Source organism: Xiphophorus maculatus, chromosome 5, assembly GCF_002775205.1.
Source record: "Xiphophorus maculatus strain JP 163 A chromosome 5, X_maculatus-5.0-male, whole genome shotgun sequence".
NCBI classification, from domain to species: domain Eukaryota; kingdom Metazoa; phylum Chordata; class Actinopteri; order Cyprinodontiformes; family Poeciliidae; genus Xiphophorus; species Xiphophorus maculatus.
The window spans coordinates 31319653-31345402 of record NC_036447.1 but is presented as its reverse complement, the minus strand read 5'-3'; the positions used below and the strand labels follow the sequence as shown (position 1 = coordinate 31345402).

Here is a 25750-nt window from a genome sequence, read left to right as displayed (position 1 = left end):
TGATTAATTTGACCTCCCAGTAGAAGTGTGAAAAGAACTTATTATAGTTTTCCCATTCCCCACCTTTATTTTTTCTAACAAATTCAAGAAAACGTTTGTGCATTTTACTGAATTAGCACACTAACAACTTTTTTAAGTTGCCAGTTGCTGATATACACTTATTACATATCAGCATCTATGCTGTAGGTAAGCATAGATGTTGTGATTTACCTAAAACGCACAAAATTTTCCCAGTTTCTGACATGGTGACATTCTTGGGTAGGTAATGATTTTCTTTAAGTCTTTTTCTTTATCATGCTGGAATAAGTTAGGTTTCTGGAGAGTGAAAGTCACCTGGTCAGCAAGTGACCACTCAGAATTTTACATATGTTTTTCAGGGTTGCAGCCTATTTTTTACCTCAAAATTCCATACTTCTAAATTCCCAGGTTTCTCGGTGGTTCATTTTCTTTTTTACATTTCTTCACTTTAAATTTGGACACATACAGGATGGATGGATGGATGGATGGATGGATGGATGGATGGATGGATGGACGGACGGATGGGATTGGACTGGATAAAAATGTTTGGAAATTCATAGATTGGTAGCAAATACTCTTTTTTCCATATTTATTCTGAATGGTAAAATAAGTGACATGCTGGACTTTTCCTGCCAATGTACAGACTCTGATTCTTTTCTAAACATATTTAACATTTGTGCAGCCCTGTATCATCATTCTCTCACCTCTATGGTTTCACTGTCAGGAATAGTATTTATTTTTATGCAGGCTGGTTTCATGCTGTCTCTTTTGGCTAAGGTGTCAGAGCAACTCAGTCTTAAAATTTCAAATATTTCATTGACATCATCTGTGCCAAGTCTGACATACTTTCTGCTCACCTCATGAATGCTTATTTTAGAAGTACAGTGGCAGTGGCTCGCATCGCAAACAATTTAATATAATTTTTACCTTCTGTTTACTGCTTTTAGTAGCTCACATTCCTGAATCTTCTCAACTTCCAGTTTATAGCTGCATTGAAAGGCCACTGTATGTCTTCTTATTATGGAGTTTTAGTGACTACAAGTACTGCAGCTTGATGAAAAGTGTGGTTTCTGATGATTTTACCTCTTTAACTTCTAAACCTTGTACAGTATTTTTTTGTATTGCCCGTGAGATAACCATGTCAATGACGATTTCTGGGTGTCAGGGCATCTAAACATGCATAGATGTTGTGACTTAGATAAATGTAATCAAAAAGTACATTTCAGGTGCTGGTCTAAAAATAGATCTGGTAGTCTACATGTAGCTGAATTGGTAAAAATAATGAATCATAGATGAAGACACTTAATGAAAGACTTTTTTCAGAAAGCAATTCAACTTTTTAAAGGGGACATATAAAGCAAAATCCACTTCTTGAGCTTTTAAAAAAAATGTTTGTGGGTGTTTTTTGTACAATATTGTACTCCTAGACACTAAACGTACACAAAGATATATACATATATATATCCTTTAGTCCTTTAACCAATATGTACTTTATCTATTTTCACATATTTCCATATTATTTGGAGAGAAGAATTAATTTAGATTATATTTAGATAATACTGTATTTGAACAGATATACTTAATACCCTGCTTTAGGGCTAAGTAAATGATTTTAGACACAAAGAAAGAGCTCAATGAATGGGAAAAATAATCATTATTGACTCCAGCAATGAAAAAATAATCATCTATGTTCATGTAAAGTATCACTTATTAGTGTTGGGTAGGGTAAACTAAAGAGAAGAAATTTGGGGGAGGTAGAGGACGGCATAAACAGCCTGGTATCGAAATAAATCTTGTCCTGTCAAAGCGCCTGAAAGTGGCCACCTGTTTACAACATCGTGGGCTCCACTACCTCAGGGGTAAAGTCTGGATTTCCAGTGGTGAGACTTGACACAATCCAGATGTAACCGGCTCCTATTAGACCCAACGACCGAGCTTCCTCCAGGATATATCTGTCAGGGAGAGGAGACAGATTTACAGCTGAAATCTGGCAGCATGTGACAAAGAAATACAAACACCATGGCAGAAAATGAAAGACACTCACACTGCCTCATCCTTGGAGCAGTACAGCAGTATAACAGGACTCTGTATCCTCTTGAGGGCAATGTGTGATTTTGAGTTGGGGTCACCATCTACAGCATCTAGTGTCACAACACTCTGCAGGTCCCAGCGCACAAAGCTGTAACAATGAAATAATACAGATGCTTAATCTGGTTAGCAACCATGAAGAAATATTAACGATCAGATATCACACAGCGCATTCCTGAAAAATGTGATGGTATTTCTAGCTGCAGAATCCAATTAAGTCTTAAACTTGTGTTGAACAGTTAGTAAATAAATATGATACAGAGATAAATGAAAATGTTCACAAAACTACTTTCAAACCGTTTCCTACTTTTCTATTTAAGCTAGCACATGAAAAACATGTGTTATGTAAACTAAACTAAACACTTAAAGTTATGAAGGGATTGAGTGGAACATGAAGTCTTTCAATGTCTTTCAAAATCTCAACGTCACATGGATTAATTAAACACATTCACTTAAAAAGTATTTCATTAAATTTCTGATGATTGTAATTTATAACTAACATAATCAAAATTAGATTAATCAAAAAATAAAAATATTGCATAGAAATGAATAAAAATAAGGATGTTTAATACAGAAAATACAACACACTGAAACATATTTACAACTTGGATTCTGAGGCCCTCTACTGTGCCTCCAAAATGTAGGACATTAAATTAAAAATAAAGGCAAAATTTAGTTTCAGCTAAATAGAGGACATTGGACCACTGTGTCCAGTCTTTTTGGCCGTATGCCTCTGCAGTCTAAACACAAGACATGCAGCAGTTCTAGTTCATGACCTGGACATCTGGAGGCTCATCTTTTGATTCTCCCCCAGGACTGCTACCCCAAGGTCTTACTTTACAGTCCTATCAAGGCTGTAATTATTTGGTTTAATTTCAACCACACTTTTCCCTTTCACTTAAAACTAGCGTATGTAACTTTTAGAAAAGAAAAATATAAATATATATTTTTAAATATTTGCTGAAACTGTCACTCTGTCGTGACAGTACGGTATGAAAAAAAATTGAGCTCTTCTGCCTTCTCCAAGAGCTAACTACAAACAACCAATCACAGCCATGAGCAGGTTTTAGCTCCGTCAATCACAACCTCATGTGGTGCTGCTCATCCTCCCATCCCTCTTGCTCTCTGCTAGGCTGCAGCTTCTTCCTCGTTACAGAGCCAGTTGTTAGCATGGCCACTGATGACGGTGGATTTTCCTGTTACAGTAAATTGTTTCTTCACCATTACTACACTGAGCAGTGAGTATATGAGGATGATTGACAGCACTAAGACCCTCCTCCTGGCTTTGATTGGTTGTTTTTGGTTGATTTTTGGTGTATTTGATGTATTTCAGCAATAGTAGATCAGGGAGGAGGAGGAGAACATTGATCTTTTTACAATATAGAGGCAGTTTTAACAAACATGTAAAAAACATTTTTTTTGCAAAAGTTATATACAGCAGCTTTGTCTTTCAAATAAAATGAAGATGCAACACTCTGAAAGCAGCCAACTTCTTTAATAAGGACTTCTTGTGGCTTACCTTCCTTGTGGCGGGTGTCAGTGACTGTCTTTTATTTTTCCAGTTGAAAAAATAAAAGAAATCCATTTTTGATGATATTCTAACTTACTACAATAAGTTATATTGTGATATATTGTGTAGGGTTGGATTTTATGACATCTTCTGTGATGAAATATAAAGAAAACCCCAATCAAAAGCTTGTCAAAAACCTCATTTATATTTCTTTCTGGGTGAAAACAAATATGTGGAACAGCACTTATGATCATGCCAACAACACAGGATTTTCAGAGTATGAGGGCTTCAGGGTGTATTTGTACCTGTGATCCACAGTCACTTTCAGAGTGCTGATGAAGTCCTGAAAGCCGGGGAACTTGGATGTTACTATAGAAAAAACATGCCAGTCATACTCCTCCATGATTGCAAGCATGAGAAGAGCCTCCTGCTGCAAGGCTGCGCCAAACTGGAAGAAAGTGGACTTCTCGTCCTGAAAAGACACAGCGGAGAAGTCAAAAATCAGATTTTTCTTTGCAATCAGGCAGACTATGAGAAGAGCTGAGAAGGGAGAATGAATAAGAGGAGGGAGGAATGGGAAAGAAGGGTAAAGATACAGAAAGAGTGAAAGATTCAGGCGACAAATGAGACAGCGCTGCAAGAGAGTGACTGTTGGCAACAAGAAGGACAGTAATGGTCGGTGATAACGGCCTCATAACTCACAGGCTTAATACACTTCAGCACTCAGCAGACTTAACAAACAGCCACAGATTATCTGAAAAAGTAATTGATCCCAAGACTAATGTCATGCCAACTGACACCTAATGTGGTGCTATACTGCTAACTCGAATAAGAAAAAAAAGTACTAAAATTATCATGACTGTGGCATAAAATTGTGAACAATATGGATTCAGTTAATATCTCCCTTGTGAAATTACAGAACATTCTCTTTTAAACTATTCAAAATTTCACAGCATTAATTCACAATGCCCTCCTCGATTAAATCATTTAGTCTCAGCAATGAGAGAAAAGTGAAGATGAGTGTGAAAGGAAGAGGCAGCAGTGAGGACCACCAAAACCAAAGCACCTATTAAAATGGATAAAACCTGAAGTGAGTGTGAAATAAGTTGCTAATGATTGCAGGATGTGTGTTAAGTGTCATCTGAGCCTCCCCGAGACACAACAAAAAGCACCACAGTCTGACAAAGACGAAGACTAGTGAGGAGAGAGGGAGAAGCAGAGCGAGCGGAGGGGCAGAATGGGAAGGAAAATAACAGTTCCATCTATTAGACTAAGGCTAACATATATGCTGCAGGGAGAAAAGGAGCCTTTGGAGAAAGGAACAAACAAACTTAAAATACAGTGTGCTTTATAAATTTCTTATGTTTTTTCTTTTTATTACAACAAAATGTTTTAGATCATCAGACCCATTTTAAAATTAGGGAAAGACAATGTAAGAGTAAATTAAAAAAAAACATTTTCAATTGTTAATCTCATTAGGGAAGCAGTCACTGAAAACTCCTAACAGCATTATAGTTTAGTCATGGACCACAGACATGCCGTCTGCTGTCAGAGAACTGCTTATGGAGGAGTGTAATTATGAGTTTTAATCATGAGCAGCACCAGGAACACGTGTTAAGTTTTGAACAGGATGGCCGTGATTTAGCAGCGCTGCTATCAGCTCGTCTCTCTGAAGAACGGACAGCAATAAGGAAGAGAGAAACGGTGCAGCGCTGCTCAGCGTTCTGTCCGAGGTTTGTACTCACAGTGTGAAACACCGCAAATACATAGTATTAGCGTCGTGTGATGTACATTTTATTTGGGGCTTTTTTGTTGTTATTATTATTATTTTTCATAAAGTTCATGTGTAGATATTGGTTTATATCTTTTATATCAGTCGCAATACCTAAATCCAAAAGGTTGCACGTTTAAAACGATGAAGTGCAAGAATGTAATTATATTTACAGCAAAATAATCAGCTGATCTTAGTCTTTATCTTTATGTTTGAGGCAGCAAAAAAAAATTCTACAATACAAAATGAATGTGGTGTTCTTAGTTTGTGTGTGTAGTCTTTGGATTTTTTTTCTCTCTTCTTCCTAATGCCATACATTTTTGATACTGTTAATTTATTTCAGATCATCAGACCAATACCATCTACCACTAAATTGGAAAATTGGAATTTGCTAAATTGGAAAACATCATTTCTGTGTGACAGCAAGCATGATCCCGTTGCACTTTGGGGCTGATTTTACTGGCATTTGAAGCTCACCAGAGTTTGCTATAACCAAAAAGAGACCTATGATGCAGAAACTTAATAATTTCCGTTCTGCAACATTTTCTTCAAATTCATTCTGACTTAAATTGACAACTCTGATTTGAAGCCTTGTCCTTCTTTTCCCTTGATAGTAAAATAAGCCTCAAACGTAAAATATGCCAATCAAACTAAAATAAGTAGATGAGTGAAAAAATGCCATCATCTACTGTGATACTGCCAGAATTTTAAAACAACCATGACACAATTTTTTTGTCATAGTTTAGAGTTTTACATAAGGCTACTTAGAGAACCCACTGTGTTCTACTGAATTGAATGGTCTATGTGTGCATTTTAGATGACTGCAGGTTATTCTGCACTTGTGAATTTTTTGTCAGAACTTAATGTTTTGTCCTTTTGTCAAAAAAATTACTCAAATCCAGCCAACACAAAATAAATCTGACCATTCAGAGATTTAACTTCTCTGCTGAAAAAAAGAAAGTGGCAAAGAGGAAATTCCATTTCAAAACGTCCCCGTTCCATCAGTCTGTGGCTGCGGGTGTTTGTGTGCTTGTATACTTTTTGTGGATTTTGATAGAAATGTTCCTCGGAGATCCAACAAGAACTATGACACACCTGACAGGTTATAGGGAACAACCGATAAGGAAATAAATGACAAATAGCCAGTATATTGTGATTTATTTAAACAAAAAACAGACCAACAAAACACGCCTAAATGATGTAAAAAATAATGATGCTTATTGGATGAATAAACAGCTATTTCTTTACTTCATCTACTTTTTCCCAGAACCTAAAATGTAATGACATTTACACTAAAAGCTTTATTATTGACTTGTTTTGGCCCATAATTTGTCCATCAGTTAAACAAGGGAAAAACCTGCAATCTATTTACAAAGTGTGGCATTTGTAATTTGGAAAGTGTTTCTGTGAATCCACAGGATGCAGCTCAAGGAGCTCACAAAGAAAATTAAACTTTTCATCCAGAACTGAAAAAAGCTAAACCAATCCATCAGAGAGATAGGGAGAACATTAGCTGTGGGCAAAACAACCGTCTGCTTCATTCTGAGGAAATGTACTAATAAGTGTGTGCAGGAATGGCTGTTTGTCTTGCTTGCCTGATTTGGCCCTGCAATGGACCGGTGACGTTTCTGGCCCAACATAAAATCTAGAACATGATTGAACTGGTAAAGAGAACAGATAGGGACAAGATTGATTTTGGATTTGATGTATGTATGGCTACTTAAAGAGATTGCAAACTTCACACATAAACAACAACAAAAACTCTTAACAGGGTTTCCAGCCACCAACTTCAAGCTGTGAGAGACCAGCTTTATTTGCATATTTAAATAAGCTCATGCTCAGTAGGTGGAAGTGCAAAAACAATAGACTGACAAAAAACTTAACTTGAGGACCTGCATAAAAAATATTTTCCTCACAGAACTGCAGAGGTGCAACATACAACCATGAAATAAACACACAGACCTATAAAAACACTAAGGTGCCATCTGTGTGCAGCAAAATGAAAAACAATCTTATAGCCAGAATTTAATGTTTCAGATGGATTAAAAAAAATGTGTAAACCAAATCCATATTACAGGCAGCACATCTGACTCCCCTTCAAATCAAAATTAGTAATTTAAATTGACTGGTTTCACTCCATTGACCAGGTTTTTAAAGATAGTCCATATTTTTTTCAATAAGGTTGATTTTCAGGATATTCATAGTCTACTAGATTGTTTGCCAGCTTTGTTCATTCTGTTCCCATCGATAATGTCCTAGAATAATTCTGACTGGATATTCCAACACTCCTCCTATTAGAAATGTTATTTCAATCTGGAGAGACTCAGACGGAGAAAAACAGCGATTAAAAGGGTTTACTGACATGAATGTATTAAAGTTCTTTGGCGCTCGGACCCCGGCGGAAGACATGTTGCTGTGAAATACAATGAGTTTGGATGAGCATTTCTGATGCAGGGAATGCTCATCCAAACTAAAGGGGGAAGAGATGTACACTGGTGGAGGAACATTGGTGGTGGAGGTTGGAGAAGGATGGAGGCCTGGTGAGCCAAGAGTATGGAGGTGGAGAAGTGGCAGAGGTGGGTTGAGCACGGCTGGAGAGTGGATGCTGCCATGGATGAAGGTCCTTATAAGCGGGAGCTTGATCAGAGTAAGGTAAAGATGGGGCATGGTCCGATGCTGATAGGCTGATGGCAGATGACACAGCGACTGGATGATGCAGGTGTGGTTGAAGAATCACCAGTTTGAATTTACGCTAAGGCTTCATTTCAGCTGAATTCCTGGCACAGTTTAGGTTTTAAGGCATTTTCAGAGGGCTTAATGTGGGACCGTTCCAGACTCTTAACCTGTTTAATCCCACCGGCAACAATTGTTGTCAGACATTTCTTTTTAATTCTGCAAGCTCTAAAAGAATTGTTTTGACTTTTGGCAGCCAATTGAAGCTTTTAAATCAAATAATAGTGTGTCTACTCTAAGCAGTATCAATTTCATGTATATAGTGTGAAAGGCCACATGACCAGACCTCTTTACTTCCTGCCTGTGACCCTGGAGGTAAATGTCTGTCTCAAACCTGTACAAGAGGAAGTTAGTAAAATATTTAAATAAACAAATATATATAAAATATTTTGAACATGTGTTCTTTCAAGTGTCTTCTACTGATATAAAAAGAAAATTGTATCCCTTCAAGAGCAAATGTAAGCATGGCAGCAATTGTTGCCGCTAGCATAATAGATAGACAGCACCGTGCTATGTGTCCATAGTTTTGCTGTGTATTCCATATGCCTTGTTGTTCCCACACAGCTTATTTTAGATCTTCTAGACCTGAAGGAACATTAAAATAATGTCTTCTACATCACAGTCGTTCCCACAGCTGAACCCCTCCCCCTTTTCACCCCCCAAAAGGCCACAAAGTGTGGCCTATGCACTGAATGACCACTGCAAGATGACACCACGTCTGAAACTACTTTAGGACACAGTCAAGGTGTAGCTCTTGGTCTGGTAGAACAGGGAAAATGTCCTCCCAGACACATATTTACTCATACCAACATTGTCACCTGACTTTGCCTCATTGATGAAATAACTAAATGAGGTCAAAGGTCACTCGGCACATTGAAACAATGACATCTGCTGGATGTGGTATTGAATCTTTATGCATCTGAAATATTTCTGAACACTCTTGTAACCATTCTTTGTTATAATAGGATATGAATGTCATGATTTTTCTATATGTATAAATAGGCCAGCTTTGTGTAATTCAGACTATGCAGTTTCCCACACGCAACGATTGTTGTCGAGTATAAAACCTACATTTTCACTAACATAACCAACACAAAATGGAATAATTCATAAATATCATGTTAGGGAGGTCCAAGGATTGAAATGCATGCACGTATTTAGCAGAAAAACGGGTTAATACGGCTCTGTCCTTCAAACAACCTGTTTGATGTGTTTGGGATCAGTACCTGAGCTTCACTCACCCTGCTATTGATGATTTTTGATGAATTAACAAAAGATTGAAGAAGTCCTCCAGACTTATAATTTAATCCAATTTGTGGATTGCATCAGTGTAGCTGGCAGTCAAACAGACCCTTAGGATGATACTGCCGCCATAATATTCACCTTAAAAGCAGGAACAGTTGTGTACAGCAATCCAGTGACAAATGACATACATAAACATTTAAATACTGAAAAGGAGTGGTAACTGGAGTGCTGCACTGGTGAGCTAATCACACAAATGTGTGACAGCTGAACTGAGGCTAAGGGACACTAACAATGAAGTGAATAAATACCCAGTAACTTAAAGAAAATTACAAAAAAATAATCAAGATATCAAACAATTGTAAAAAAGATACTCAAAGACAAAACAGGAAGTCAGTGCTACACTGAGCTCAACTGAAGATTTAACTGAGGTCTTTAAAGGAAATCAGGGGCAAAACACTATAACTCTAAACAACAACGTCAACTGACTAAAAAAGAACTGACAGTAAACCTAACCACTCCCTGATCAGAATCATGAAGAACTGTATTGCTGTATCACATCAACGCACAAGCCCAATATCAAAGGATCTTGATCCCCATCATCTTCCTGCAGACCTTTTGTAGACCAAGCAGTTCAAACCTTGACTTTCAGACCATAAAACCTTTTCCCAGAAGCATTTCAGTTGTCCATGTGGGCAGCTGCAAATTCAGTCATCCTGAAGCAGGTAGTTTTATATGGGGCTGCTTTTTTGTTGCCACTGTCGTAGTCCATGTTGACATTAATAGTCTCATTGTGGACAATACTGCTGGTGCTCCAGCATATTCTCTATTTAAAAAGCCATTGAGCCTTGGTTGGTCCTGGGTTGTTCCTGAATCTCTTAGTCAATCTCTATTTATCTCTGTTTATCTTTGGATCTTTTGTTCAAAACTTGGAAACTGTTGGGTTTTCAAACAGGACAATCAGCCAAAGAAAATTCTCAAATCTTATTTAATAGTCCTTTCAATCAACCTAATTAAAAGCCAGTGGAAGTCAACTAATTTAAAGTGACTCCATAAATTCTGGAAGAGAGTTCAAATATCTAGCTACATTTATTCACAAACTTGTTAATGGCTACAGTAAGCATGTGGTGGACAGACATCTCATAAAATATTAGGAGTGATTAATAATGTAAGTTGTATGTTGCATAATCACTCAATCCTGGGAAAAACATGATTTAAAATCAGAAAAATTCATATATTTATTCCTGTGATGACTGCAGGTAAATTTCTTACTGCAGCTGTATCTCAACATTGTTTCTTACACATGTTAATTTAAAATACAATCCTGAGAATCAGTGGGCTAAGAGTACATGAAGAATTTCTAATGAAGAAGATTAAAGACTTTGAGTGAAAGAAACTCCTGCTAGTGAAGATGTTAACTGATCAAGGACAAAAAAAAGATGACACAGACCAATGTCTTCTCTTCTAATCAAACATGTCTACCAAGAAGCTCAAATTTATGAATATTTCAGAAATTCAAGACACACACACAAAAATGTACAGTGGATCCCCGCCTATTTGCAGTTCATGACTTGCATATTTTTATGTAAAATGTGACTCAAAGTCAAGTTATGTCCAGAAAATCCACCTATTCATGGATTTTTTTCATAGAACATGTGAGGGATTTACCCCCCCTCAACAGGTGTTGTTGTTTTTTTGTGCTTCCTGTATTGTTGCTTTATTTAATATTTTGTTTTGATCATCCTCTTTCCTTTGAGGTCATGTGCTGCCATGGAGGCGCGCCCATGAGCAGTGATGCCTAGGACCTGGTGTTTCCAATTTACCTTACTGAGAAGGTCCATTCTTTGAGAAGGAGAGATGTTTTATTTTTTGTTTGGTACCAGCTTATTTTTGTTTGTGTTAAATTGTTAGTTGTAATTCTGTGAATATTTGTTTAGGAATATTGTTTAGCACAAATGTTTGTTCTTTTGTTTACCTGGAAATGTAATTGTTGTCTCCGCCCCTTAATTAGTCCTGGCCATGCTTTAAAAGCCAGGTGGTTTGAATCAGAGGGGTGGCTCCCTCTTGTTTGGAATGTTTGTCAGTTTGAAAATGGTAGTGTAATGTGCAATAATGGATATAAAGAAAAGTTTAGAGCTCTATAATGGCTGGACTTGTCTGATTTTGGATCGCAAACCAACAGAACAAATCTAATAATTTCAGAAGAAATTGCAGCTTGGAAAGCTGAAATACCTGGTCACAATTCTACTTAACACCAATTGGCTGGCATTTGTAAAACATCCAATCCAGGAACCATATTTATTTTCCTTGCTGCTGATTGGCTATACTCCCAATACAGAAAATAAGACTGTATATATTAGCTTCTGCAGTCATCATAAGACTGTTTCTACTGTGTGCATTAATGTGTCCATAACCCCCACAAACACCTGGAGTCCAACGTATTTCCACCTTCCAAACGACATACCTAGAGATTTACCGATGAGTCTGTGCATTAATTATACAAATACAGTAAACCTATGTACATTTTTGTGATCCTCAGGTTGCACAAACACAGCACATGCGCAAACACAAAGGGCCCTAAAATATAGCTTCTCACATGAGCCAGCAAATGTCTGAATTATTCATCAGCCAAACCACAACAGTATCTCACTTGTTCTCTTTCTACCCCACTCACCAAAAACATTGTTTTTCATGTCAAATTTCATTTTTGCAATCAGATTATAAAAATATTAAAGTGTGGTGAAAGATGTAGAGGATAATCAGGGACTACTTACACATGTTTGAGCGCCGGTGCAGCAAAGAGTCACAAGACAACAGGAAGTAGAGCCTTTATGTGGTGACAGTAGATGAGGCAGGACCATCAGCTGATACGGTGAAATGACTGATGAATGGGACGAGGAGTAAATGACTTACTAAGAGAGACAAAGAGGAACTTGCATGCAAATGATTAGACCAGCATGGGATATGGAGGATGATGATGATGATGGTGATGAGGACAGCAATGTGCTATATTAATATTTAATGGAGTCGGTCAGATAGGATGGAGTAGCTACATTAAATGGGTCTGACACCGTATGGCCCCAAGTTGATGCTGAGTACCATTCCACTTAGGATTGCACAAAGTAAAGACAAATTTGCATGGCAAGTTCTGCGTCAACAAAATAGTGCCCACAGCTGAGTCCAGGCTCCCTTTCAGTGAACTGCATGGTATGTCAGAGGTGCATATTTAGTGGTTCTCAATATCCTCTACCCAAAATGATAAAATGACCAATGCCAAAGGTGAGAGACTAGTTTTGGGAGTTCTTCTGTTTAGACATTTAAACCAGCTCAATAAACTTAGAATTTTATTGAAAAGTCAATTTATTTCAGAAACTGTATCACTAAGTGAAACACATTATGTAGATGAATTACACACAGATGGATTTTTGAAAACCTTAATTTCTGTTAATTATGGAGATTTTTCACTTTCAGTCAATGAAAACATGTTATTTAAAATTTGAATATTAAATCACAAAGTTTTACAAAGTCTTTGAATTTGAAAGTTCCCCAATTTTCAGCTTTTTCAACAGTATATCAGATTCCAGTCAGGACTCTAGAAAGTCCACAGTGTACCATTAATTTTACCAACTGACATGCTAACTAGAGTATCTTGTTGCACGCATTTGTTTTAAGCAGCACTACATTCAAAAGCCTAAACAAAATATGAAGACAATTACCCCTGTTATAGCCAAAAATTAAGTGATCCAAAACAAAATTGTTCATACATGCATTGTATGAACAATGCAACATACAGTAACCATTAAAAAGAAATTGAAGTTAACAAAACTTTCTTCATGGTCTTTTAGCAGTACTTTCAATTCACCAAGTGTCATTTGTTCTGCCAATTTATACTCTTGCTGAAGTTTGTACAGACATGGGGACTTTTCACAAAAAAGTTGACACAGCTAAGAATCATTCAACTTATTTTTTTCTCCCGAATAGTATGCAATCTTTAAGCATATTTGGGAAAAAGGACTGTACTTTAGTCATGTCTCATCCAAGCAAAATCAATATTAATTGGCTGAAATATAAGCATAAAATAATAAAATCCATCTTGAACTCTGGGATGCAGCTGTCTCATTAACAATGAAGGGGGAGAAAGGTGAAAATCTCTACTGGGTTTTGTAAAATTAACATTTAAGAAATAATCCAGACTCTCTTTTTGAAAAATTAAAAAGACATAGTGTCTAATGGAGAATATGCTCATGTGAAGTTTTTAAGGGTTTTTGTAGACTACTCCATTACAGTTACCATTAAAAAAGCAGTGATGTTGCAATGTTCTGGCTGGTACAGTGAGGCTATCGCCTGATTGGAGTGTAGCCCTTGGTAAATTATGTTTATTCTTCAAATGTCAACATGGCTATTGTTATAGAAGCTACTGCTGAATGCAAAACAGAAACTGAAAGACAAACTGAACTAGAAAATTCCTGAAGAAATTTAACAGGGGCCTGCCAAAGTGTGCCGGTCGGTTTGGACACAGCATCTTGATGCTAAAAATTAGCATCAATGCTAAGCTTAGCTAAAAAATTACAAAGTAGCATGTGGAGAATCACAAGAATATTGACTAACATGGACCTGCAACATTCGGTATGTTAAAATTAAAATAAATTAATCAAAATGCTAATGTTACCATGAATGCTGTGAGTAGCATGTGGGTATCACTAGCATGTTGTCTTACATTCACTTCCTCCATTGAGTATACTAAACATAGCTAATGTACGTATAAGAAATAGCTAAAATGCTTATGTTAGGGAAAAGGCTCATAGTGGGAGGAAGTGAAATGCTAATATTTGTGTTAATGTTACTAACCTGAGAGGTAAAGATAATACAGGCTAATATTATTGCACCGCCATGGGCGGTGCACTAACCTGAGAGGAATATTGAGGCTTTTATTTTGAAATTTTCAGTAAGCTTAATTTTAAATGGCAACACTAATCCCATGTATAACAGTGGTTGGGGTAAATCAGTTATATAATGCCCAAAAGAGCAACTACTTGATGTGAAAATTGTCAAGGCTTTTATTTTGAAATTTTCAGTAAGCTTCATTTTAAATGGCAAAACTAATGCCATGTGTAACATTGGTTGGGTTAAATCAGTTATATAATGCCCAAAACATTCTGCTGTCTCTGTAGTTCTAACATTCTGCTTAGCCTCCTTCTGTAGTCAGAGTTCCACCATCGTTGTAGTTTTTTAAGCTCAGCCCTCCTCTGTAGCAACAGAGTTATAAAATTATTAAACCAAAATTATTTCTTTGTAGCTCTTCTCCAAGCAGACAACATTTATTGTCACATTTTACAACAGCAGCAGCAGCAAATGCCTGTAAGTTACGTTTAATTTTACTTTTAAGATATTTTTAAGTCAAGTATGATTCAAAATTTTAAGCCTAATAGAAAAAAAAACCCTACTTAAATTAATGGTTTTAATATACCATTGTCAATCTAAACTTAATATTTAACTATTAAAATCCCTGTTTTAATTCCTAGCCTCCTGAAATATACACTTCCAACGTCCGTCATGATTAATCATTCGCCTCGAATGATTAAGTGACAACAGTTGCAAAGGGTTAATAGTTTGAGTCATGCAGAACTGACCTGACTGTTTCCATAGCAACGATCAGGAGCAAGACATTCCCCCAGAACTACAGTGAGCTCATTGCAGCTATGACCTCTTCTATGACATAGATCTATGTCATAGATCAAAGAACATCTGGGGTTATGAATGCTTCCATCTCAAAACATCAGGTAATATACAAGCAGCTCTTTGACCCTTAGCACTGTGTTTTGCAGGGATTTTTAGTATGGAAGAGGTCTTAGCCACCTTTTTTTCCCCCTGACTTTTGGCGCTGGATATTTGATTACTACAGGAGTGAGGAAAGTTTTTAACAAATTACTTCCTGGTATCAAATTTGAAATGAGTAGCTCTCAGGACGAGTGCACTGAATACGACGTTATTGATGCATATCTTTTCAATCCTTCTCCGGCTGGGGAAAGTTGCTCTGAGAAAAAACATAGCTCTCAGGATGAGTGCACTGTCTCTGAGTACGACATTATCGATGCTTATCTTTTCAATCCTTCTCCGGCTGGGAAGCAAATTTCTCTGGCCAGGGAAAACGCCGGGGAAGTTTGCTGTGAATTTTCAGAAGACAATACCCTTGAGGAGACTGCTGTAGGAGGGAATGATTTCTCCAATCTTTCTAAAAAACAAACTTCCTCAGCTGGGGCAGTTTGCTGTGACTTATCAGGCCATTGTGTGAGTTTACAGACACTTCAGTCCGAAAATTCAACTTCTGCTTTGACGAAAAAAACATTAGAAGACAATACCCACATAGAGACTGCCCTCCTAGGGAACGATTTTTAAAATTTTTCCAAAGAACAAACTTCTCCGGCTGGGGAAGTTTGCGATAAAAAGGAGACAGTTGAGTCTAAAAACTCAACTTCTCCTCTGACAAAAGCGGCATTAGAAGACTGGACCCATCAAGACAGATCTGTCCTAGGGAACGATTTCGCCAATCTTCCTAAAGAGCAAACGTCCCTGGCTGCGAACGTTTGCTCTGAAAAGAAGACAGTTGAGTTTAAAAACTCAACTTCGGCTCTGACGAAAGCAGCATTAGAAGACCGGACCCATGAAAAGAGATCTGTCCGAGGGGACGATTTCACCAAACTTTGCGAATCTCCCAAGGTCCAAAGATCACCAGTCTTACCCGGCTGCAACATTTGCAATGAAGAGCAAAGACGTCGCTCTGAAATGAGCAAACGTTCGCGCAGACATCACGCTAAAAATTTTTGTTGTACCTTATTTTGACTGACACATGTTACATCTGTCACGCTCCTCCTGATTTTTAGTATGGCAGAAATCTTAGTCAGCAAAAACGGCATTAGGAGACAGAAGAGACCACTGTCCCAGGTAATGATTTTTCCAGTATTATTGGAATATTAATATTCCAATATTAAAAAATATTTTGTTGTCAAAATGGCACTCCGTCTCTCACTCTAGCGGAGTGTCAGTTAGTGTCAGTTACACTCTTAATTTTACAAAAAATCTAAAACTTTGGGTCGCTTAGAGACAAGATGTGGACAAACCATAATTTGTATCGATGTGCTGTCTTCACTTTACAAGAGATCACAGACGTATCTACAAAAGGAAATTTGAATGGCATTTCTACATGAATTCATGACGACACAGAAAAATCCTCAAAAATAAAGTTTTGGGGGGTCGTTTGTTGCTTTTTTCGTCACCATGGGAACTACGAATCCCATTAAAGTAATAGCTCCAATGCCGGGATCGAGCACTGGAGCTCGTTTTCATACCACATTTGTGGGTGGGCACGCAGCGGTACGAGCAGCATTAACGGTCAAGAAAGAAAAAGTTCTAATAATAGTAAAGAGACATTCTATTGGATGTAGAACAATAGGTGCCTGCCATGCAATGCATGGAGGCAGTGACTGACTGCTGTCCCTATGCATTGCTATGGGCAGGCCCCAATAAAGTAGATGGTCAGAACTAATTTCACTTCTGTATCTTTTCACAGCATTAGAAAAAAGAAAAAAACATTATATTATCCACATTAACTTTTAAGTTTTATCTGCTTCTCTTGTCAATGTAACTAAGTCTAATTAAAAATAGCAGGTTAGTGTTTTAAGGAATGAAATGGGAGCAGGTACAAAACATGGGTCAGTAAAGTCAAACTTCACTATAACAGAAACATTGATAACAAGGCACCTTTCATACAGCAACCTTATTTTCCGTGAATCCTTAGCAGCTCTTGTGCAGAGCCAAGCACTAACAAACACCTAGAAATCCCTCAGCTAGCAAAGAATTAGTTCATGAGATCCTCTCGTAAATAAACATCTAGGGGAGGTGGGAGGGTTTTTCCTCCAATCTCCTCGTGTATTCAACATGAGGAGATTGTTGTCACTTGACCAATCTCACTTCCACTCAGAGTTTTTTTTTTTTTTGCTGTTGCAAAACATAATAAGGCATTCAAAGTAAAACACCATGCCCTGTTTTAACCTCACACTTTCACTTTATGGTAATTGAAGCCCATTTAAAATGAGGGCAAATACTGGTTTTATGAGCCCATGTTAACATCAAACATGCACTCTATAAAAGCACTGAACACAGAAGAGTTTGCAGACTTCTATGATGGAGATACAACATAAAGCATCTGCCAAGCACTTCCTGAACGCAAAGGCTGTACCCTAAGTAGTCAAGGACCGGCGGTCCCTTAAGCACTGAAAGCTCTTCAGTTTTTCAACACACAGACCAGACCAACAAAATGCTTTACAAGATTGACAGAAAACGGTGCATGGTGCTTGCAGACATTATTTCCCAATTCTTACAGACTACTTTAGTATTCAACATGGGGTGAAATCCCAGTGCTTAGGCCTCCTGTAGTATTTAACAGTCTCGGACTCCCTATGCAAACACGTAATAGCATTTAAGACAGTGCAGGACCTCGAACTAACACAGCTGAGCTCAAACGAGTGAAACATTAGGGCTCACCACCAACTCAGACAAGCATGTAATGGACAACAGAGCATTACATGCAGCCTCTGACTCACAAAACTCACAGCATTTCCGAGAAACCTCAGAATGTAAAATAAGGTTTGAATACATCACATCCCACAGCGGTTAAAACATATTTTCCACCTCTGATCAAACATTTAGTATTCCTACAGAAAGGTTTAAATTATTTTACAATATTTTACTGCCAAAGTTGCAGTTCTAAAGAGTTTAAAGTCAAAGTAGAGAATCAAAGTCAATATGATTTTATTCCTCTTCATTAACCTTCTTACCCTCATTTAAGGTTTCTGAAACAGAACAATCTTAAGTTACCTTGTACAAATCTTGAAAATAAACTCAAATAAAACCAGTACATGGTATATGTCTCATATACCATAAACCATATATACCCCTCACATATTATATAGATATGGGAAAAATATATGTCTGTAAAAAAACAAGTTGAAAAATTGTTTCTCTCAGGTTGGTAGTGTGTGGGAGTAGCTGTCGGGCAACTATTCCTTCTTGTTTCAATACTGTGTAATTGGGCAAATTTTGGACAATATTTTTTATAATTTTACTATTTTGCCACAATACATAACTATAGCAACATGGTGGTTTACAACAGGAAGCAGCTGATTAGCATTGGAAAAGCTGAAATAATATCTCAACTGAAGTGAGAAATCCTAGAGAAGTTGAAAAGGAGACATTGTGGATGCAGAGCAGGAGCAAAGAGAAGAGAGAGAAGGAGGAAATTCAAAGCATCTCTATCATCTATCGTAATGGGCAACATGAGATCATTAGCTAACAAGATGGATGAACTTCAAGCCCTGACAAGTACTCAGCAAGAGTATGAGGAATGCAGTATTATGGAGTTTTGTGGAGACATGGCTGCAAGATTATATCCCCGACTCCAACGTCTCTCTGTCAGGCTTCCTGACTATACGAGCAGACAGACTTAAAGAGCAGCAGGAAAAGGAAGGGAGGTGGATTAGCAGTGTTTTTGAACAACAGACAGTGTCATCAGGACATGTTGCTGTCAAATGTCCAGACATTAAACTCTTGGCTTCCAACCATATTATTTACCAAGAGAGTTCACAGTGTTAATTTGGCAGCTGTTTACATTCCATTCTCAGTTGTTGCCAATAACGCATGTGATGTCATCAGTTTCATTGTTGCTAGGATACAGACACAACACCCCAATGCATTTGTGAGAATATCTGGTAAAATCTGGTGATTTTAATTATACTTCACTCTCTTCTACACTGCCAATGTTTCACCAGTTTGTCAGCTGCTCCACCTGGGAAAACAAGACTTTGTTTTATACTAATATCAAGGATGCATACGTCTCCAAACCAAGACCTCCTCTGGGGAAATCGGACCATAATCTTGTCTTTCTTTCCTCTGAATATGGACCCCTTTTTAAGAGACTACCTGTTAATAAGATGACTGTCAGAAAGTGGTCACAAGAAGCAGAAGAGGCCCTCCAGGCTTGATTTGAAGCAACTGATTGGCGTACTCTCTGCCAGGCACATGGAAATAACATCATTGCAATGACTGCCTGTGTGACTGACTATATAAACTTCTGTGTGAACAGCAGAATCCCCACCAGAACAGTGAGATGCTTCCCGAATAACAAGCCCTGGATCACCAGTGACCTAAAAGAACTTCTAAACAAGAAAAAGGGCCTTTAGGGAACGAGACTTATTGAGGAGTATACAGAAGCAGCTGAAAGTCAAGATTAGAGACAAGGAGAAGTACAGGAAGAAGTTGGAGAACAAACTGCAGAGGAACAATATCAGAGATGTGTGGTCAGGGATAAAGATTATACGCTTCAAACAGAAGAGGATCAGATTAGATGGAAGTCTAGATAGAGCAAATGAGCTGAACACATTCTTCAACAGGTTCAGTTCAGGAACAAGCTCATCATCATCATCATCATCATCCTCTACTGTCCCCAAAAATATTGGTTTTGCTTAGTGATGGGTCCAGTAACACCGATGCATTGGCGCATGCGTCAAGCCCATAGACTGAACCCCGTGTCGGTGCACGTATCACTTTCAGCAAGTTACGTGACCAATACAGGAACTGTTTCAAAATGACACTGACCACCAAACTGTCTTTATAAGGAAGCAAATCTGTCAGCGGGATGCATTTGCCAAAATAATTCTTGATCTTTTACGGTACAGCGTCAACTATGGAGCAGCCTCAAGGCAAACAAAAGATTTCCGCAGTGTGGGACCATTTTGATCTACATCAGAAAATAAGGTATTGGTTTCACTTCGTTGTTGTTTCATCTGGTTCTTTTCAGCTTCTACTCGATCTATCTGAATCCAAATTCAGCTGAAATTGACTCTTAGTTTACTTTCATATTATGTTCTGCAGGTTAAGTCTTGCAAATGTTTGACAGAGATGTCTTATTTAAATAAATCCACCTCCTCAATGCTGAGGCATTATGGGGCCAGGCATCAGAATAAAGTCCCAGATACTCCTAGGATAAACTCAGGTATACAGCCATTCTACAAATTACTCAGTTGCTTTTTATAAATTATTTCATATAAATGTATTGTTCATTTAATTTTTCTACAGCAGGAGAAGTTGTGTTAAATAAACGTAACAGACTAAATTTCAAAATGTTGGAAAAACTTATTTTTTTAAATAAAAATTTGTGGGGGGAAAAAAAAAACAGTCCACAAGCATCCTCATTCCAAACACTTTCACTTAAATTTTCACTTTATGGTACGACTGTATCTAAGAATAGCAAATATATTTTGAATTTAACTGAAGACCTAATACAATATATAATATACAATAAAGTACAATGACTTAAATCTTATTGTATAGACTAGGTCATCAAATCAGTCTCTCAACTATGTTGCCTGTAGGGATTTTTAATGTCCAGCAGGTGTCAGTATTCAGTGACACAGTATTGACACAGTATCAATACAGTTTTGCTTTGGGTCGAAACGCTACATGACACCTCATTTACCCATCACTAATACAAACTAAAATTTTGCTTAAAAGTAAAGTGGTTTTAATCCCCTATAAATTATATTCAAACCCATAATGAGAGTGTGTAGAGTTTGGTTAAACAAGCACAATTTATAGAAGTTGTGCAAAATACAAAACCACTGAATATTGCCACTAGGATCTGGGTATGATTAAGAAACAAATGCCACAATGTCCTGGGTTGTGTTTTTCCCCTCTCCTGTCAACATAAATCTTTCTATATTTTTCATTTTCTTAGATACTGTCCTACCAGTCAGACGTGAGTGTCTAGAGCAGCACCAATCCACATATCAACATATTACAGCCCTGCAGGTGCTCAATTCGGGATACAACAGACAAGATTTTTTAAAAATCCAATCACTGTTTTGTGATAAGCTCATGCTCATTGATATTGTGATAGCACTGCAGGCTGCACAGACAACTTATGAACTCACGTTGTTTTCAAAAATCCATTAACAACACATTGCAAACAGATTGCTACCTTGAAAAAAATCCATCACACCTATGTAATATATTTTTTCCTGACAGCAAGTCACTGAGGAATTAGATTTTTTTAGGGTTTTCTTCAGATTTTACATAAACAATCATACTTACATTCCTACTGCTTGTTAAGATAAAGAAAAAACTTGCAACAGAAAGGCATCTTGTCTTAAATATCCAACACATTCCTTTACTTATGTCTTTGCTAAATTGTCAGCATTTTACAAATGAATAAATGTTCAGCTGAAGTCTATCTACTTCTTGCATTAATTTTGTCAGTATAAATTGTATAACTATTTACAATTATTTTTAATTATTAACAGCAGGGAAAGGAAAACAGAAGTGCCTTAAGTGTCAGTTTTTATGTTTACCAAGTCTCAATAGACAATTAGTAGTACCACATACAATATTAACTTGTTTCAAAAATGTCTGACAAAAAATAAAGCAAAGTAAGTTCTGAAAAAAAATCTGTATTTAAAAGAAATTCTGCCAGAGTTAAGTGTTAATACTGCATGAATGTATATATAGAACTTCTTTATTTATTTTGATGCAGTATCAAAGTGTGACATTATTTTAACTTTTATACAATGAGTTGAATCAAACCATTGATGTGGTTCTCTAAGTTAACAGGTATATCTCCCGCCCCCCCCCCCCGGTCGTTTAGAAACAGTAAACCGAGAATTAAAGATTTTGTTAGTATTTCTAACTGTAGAGACTGACAAATAATGGGAGAGCAGAAACATGTGTGGCCTGCACATGATCCAACAGCTGGAGGCCACTGTGACATGGTGCAGTATTGACTATGACTTTCTGATTGAAAGACCACTCATCTATCCAAAGCTGGTCCTCTGACAGTCGTATGTGAAGTAATTTGTGAGCAGCTGACATCTGACCCAAATATGTCCTTTCTGGGTAAAAAAGTACAATTCCCTTTTAAAAGCACTCTAATCATTACATGGAGGAGAGTCTGCAGTGGAACTTGGTCATTTCTGCGTCATCGGCAGCACAAAGGTCCAGAACACGGCAGCAACTGAATGAAAGGAAACACATCAAGGTAATTTAATGGTACTGTTAAAGTCTAATCCCTCACTTTGGTTGGACTTTAAAAATTTTGTTCCTACACAAATGCCCACAAACTTCAAAGAAATACAATTATATTTTTTGCATAAGAAATATATAGCCTGTTTCAGGTTCTTATCGCTTGAGATGTTTCTGTAAACTAATGAGTCACTGAGTGCATTATGTACTTTCATATTTTGACTTATTTTTTTATTTTTTATTAAAATTTATCAGTGTAATTATGTCATGTTTAGTTCTGCTCTGAGAGCGTATTTATCTTTGTCTTTTTGGTAAAAAGGACAAGCATATGTTTATTATGTACTGCTACATAAAAAATGAAAAACTGCACTTTTTACCACAACAGTAAATATTTACTTAAAAATAAGTAAATAAGTAATATCAAAACACTAACAGTCAGTCATTTTTCATTGGAAACATCCGTGGAAAGAAATGAAAATGAACAAAGTTCCTGATCATTAGGAAGTGTGCACAAGTTTTTACTGTTTACAGTGTTTTGTGTGACATGTATTTTGGTGTTGAATATTTTTGAAAGGAAGATTTCCTTTTAAAAATATTAAACAAGATTCTTACTTTTGCACATAATGTTTGCATTTAAAAAAAACATGAGGGGGCAACACTTTTTAACATCTTGTAAAACTAATGTTCTGTTTAATCATAACAGTTTGTTTAATTTGTGTCTTAATATCTTTATTTCCTTTTGGTAGCTGATTTCAGACTGTTGTTAGCCAAATCAGCTCTTCCTTCTATTTATCAATTTTGTATTTCCTGTTATGCATTAAGCATATTGTGTGACTGTATATATTGAAATATACTGTATATGAATCATTTTTAATGTAGTGACTTTATAAAGCAAAGTAATATATATATATATATATATATATATATATATATATATATATATATATATATATATATATATATATAGACAGATCTCATCCAGAGGATTCAAAAGCTGCTCAGAAGACAAAATATGGAGATGACATGGAATAAACAGTCTTTCACCTATGATGCCTCTTTGCCAGGAAAAATATGTATAAAGACTGAGGAAAAAACATACATTTTATATTTCTTTTAAATGTTTTTCATTTTATTAATGTTCATGTCCTGATAAGTGATCTGTCTGGGACTTTACCCATCTCTAGCAGCATAATGTTGCTAGAGAATGAGTGCCACAAACCCCCCAACCCTATATGTATATTATATTTGTTTATCAAACTCTACAATTCTCAGAGTGGCTCATGTTTAACACTTAGTCAAAGTCTGCTTAAACATTTTCCAAGGTGGCACTGATGTCTGTTGATAAATAGCAAAGAGAGGAGGTCTTGGTTTTTAGTCACCCTGTAAATATTGTGCGTGTTAACAGGAATAATCAATCAGCTGTACTCCATAAATCAATTGGAACTTGGTGGGGCTGACTATGCCACGTATACTGCTGCATCAGCCTACAAAGACTCAACTAGAGTATTGTAAAGAAATGATATAATTATTCAGCAGACGAAGGGGAAATCAATTTTCAGCAGAACCTCAACAAAGCACATTGTCGAGGAGGGCAGAAGTTTGCCTGCCAAGCTCCGTTGGTTAAATCTCTCCCCTGAGTTGTAGCCAATGTGTCTGTGTATGGTTGGCCCTGCCTGTCCAAGTGTCAGAATGCTGCTCACGGCAGAAGCTAATCACAACACCTGTTTAGGAGAGATTACAGCAGGATCCGCCAGAGTACTAAAAGGCCTTTGCGTTATTAAACCTGAAGTGACTGTCCAGGCTGTGACAGCCAAATACACACGGGGATATGAGCAGCCAAAGAAGAATAGATTGCATGTCCAAAATAAGATGTGTGCGTGGGTGTGTAGGGGTGCACGTGTGTGTGTGTGCGACCTGAGCTATTTGAGCAATAATAACTATTTGACTTATGGAGCTTCAAAGAGAAAGAGATGTTAATGTTATTTCACCCCTCAACATGGGAAATAAATGACAAAGCCAGACATACTCTTCCGTCACTTTTTCTCTCTCCCCACCAGTGAATGAATTTAAAACAGCTCAAGAAGTGAGCAGGATCTTGCATCCTCCTCCCTCTGGCAGCCTTCATTGGCAAATCAAAGAATTGTCAGTTTGATATTTATAGATGAAGCTCCTGTGAGTGAAAAAAGAGAACCCACTCGTTCTTTCAAATCCTCTTCCAACACAATGATGGTGACTCTGTTGGACTTCAGAAACCTTAGGCCTGTTGTAAAAATGGCAGTATGCTGTGAGTCAGCCCCTCCTGGCTGGCTACCTCAGCATCTGTTGGTGGGCTGTGGAGAACAGGCCAAGCGCCGCAGGTACACTTTGACAACAGGACAGTCTACCAGGGTTAGGGTCAGGGTCAGGACACTTGTGTGGTGTCACTGGATTTAAAAAGTTCTGAGTGGTGGAAAAACACCATGAGGTTGGAAGATGAAGGTGATCCTTTGTACCGTTGTTCTACCTGACTATAAAGAAGATGCAACAGTGGCTTACCTTATTTTTGATTAAAATTCATGTCTTGCGAAAGTGTTCATACCCTGTGCAAATTTTTAACATTTTGTTACAAAATGTTTAACTATTACCGTAACCAATAACTTCAGTTCTTACTGGGATTTGAGGCAGGTGGAAGTGTCATGATTTAATTTTTCTTTACAAGAAAACCATTGAAAACACTGGCAGACAAGTCAAATGCTTCCAGGCCATGTCTCTGCTTTGGAGGCCTAGAGTCAATAAATGATTGTCCACTCTTCTTTCCAAAAAGCTCAAAAACAGTCAATTTTATGACTTTAATACAGATTCTCCATCGGGGTTTAAAGCTGGACTTTAAATTACTTTAAAAGACATAAATATGCTGCCATTTAAACCCTTTCATTGTAGTTGTGTTTATGTTTCGGGTCATTGTCCTACTGGGAGGAGAACCTCCGGCATGGCCGCAAATCTTTTGCAGCCTCTAACAAGTTTTGCTCTGAGTGTAGTTTCATCCATCTTCCCATAAACTCTGATCAACTTCCCTGCAGCAGAAACACCATAGAGAATGAAGAACGCTATACACGGCATTTTGCATGATGCCAAAACGTTCAATTTTGGTCTAAACTAATAAAGCATCTTCCTGCAGATGTTTGCTGTGTTCTCTGCATGGTCTGTGTGAAACTTTAAATGAGATGTCCTCTAACCTTCTATTAACTTATACACTCAAACAGATATTGTGCTGCTGTAAAGGTCTTCACAAATTTCTCCATGACCTGTCAACTGTATTCCTGGGTCTTGAGGCTGTTAAT

General features: G+C 37.3%; 1 protein-coding gene across 1 annotated transcript in view; it reads right to left on the bottom strand.

Annotated features, from left to right (window-relative positions):
- The window catches only part of LOC102226347 (glutamate receptor ionotropic, NMDA 2A-like), a 139181-nt gene that overhangs the window by 38878 nt on the left and 74553 nt on the right, over window positions 1-25750 (bottom strand). Inside the window, exons 5-7 of the mRNA XM_023333988.1 lie at window positions 3922-4088; window positions 2063-2197; window positions 1871-1970 (exon numbers count right to left, since the gene is read on the bottom strand). Of these exons, the coding sequence (XP_023189756.1) occupies window positions 1871-1970; window positions 2063-2197; window positions 3922-4088 (402 nt within the window). The remainder of the gene's footprint in view (window positions 1-1870; window positions 1971-2062; window positions 2198-3921; window positions 4089-25750) is intronic.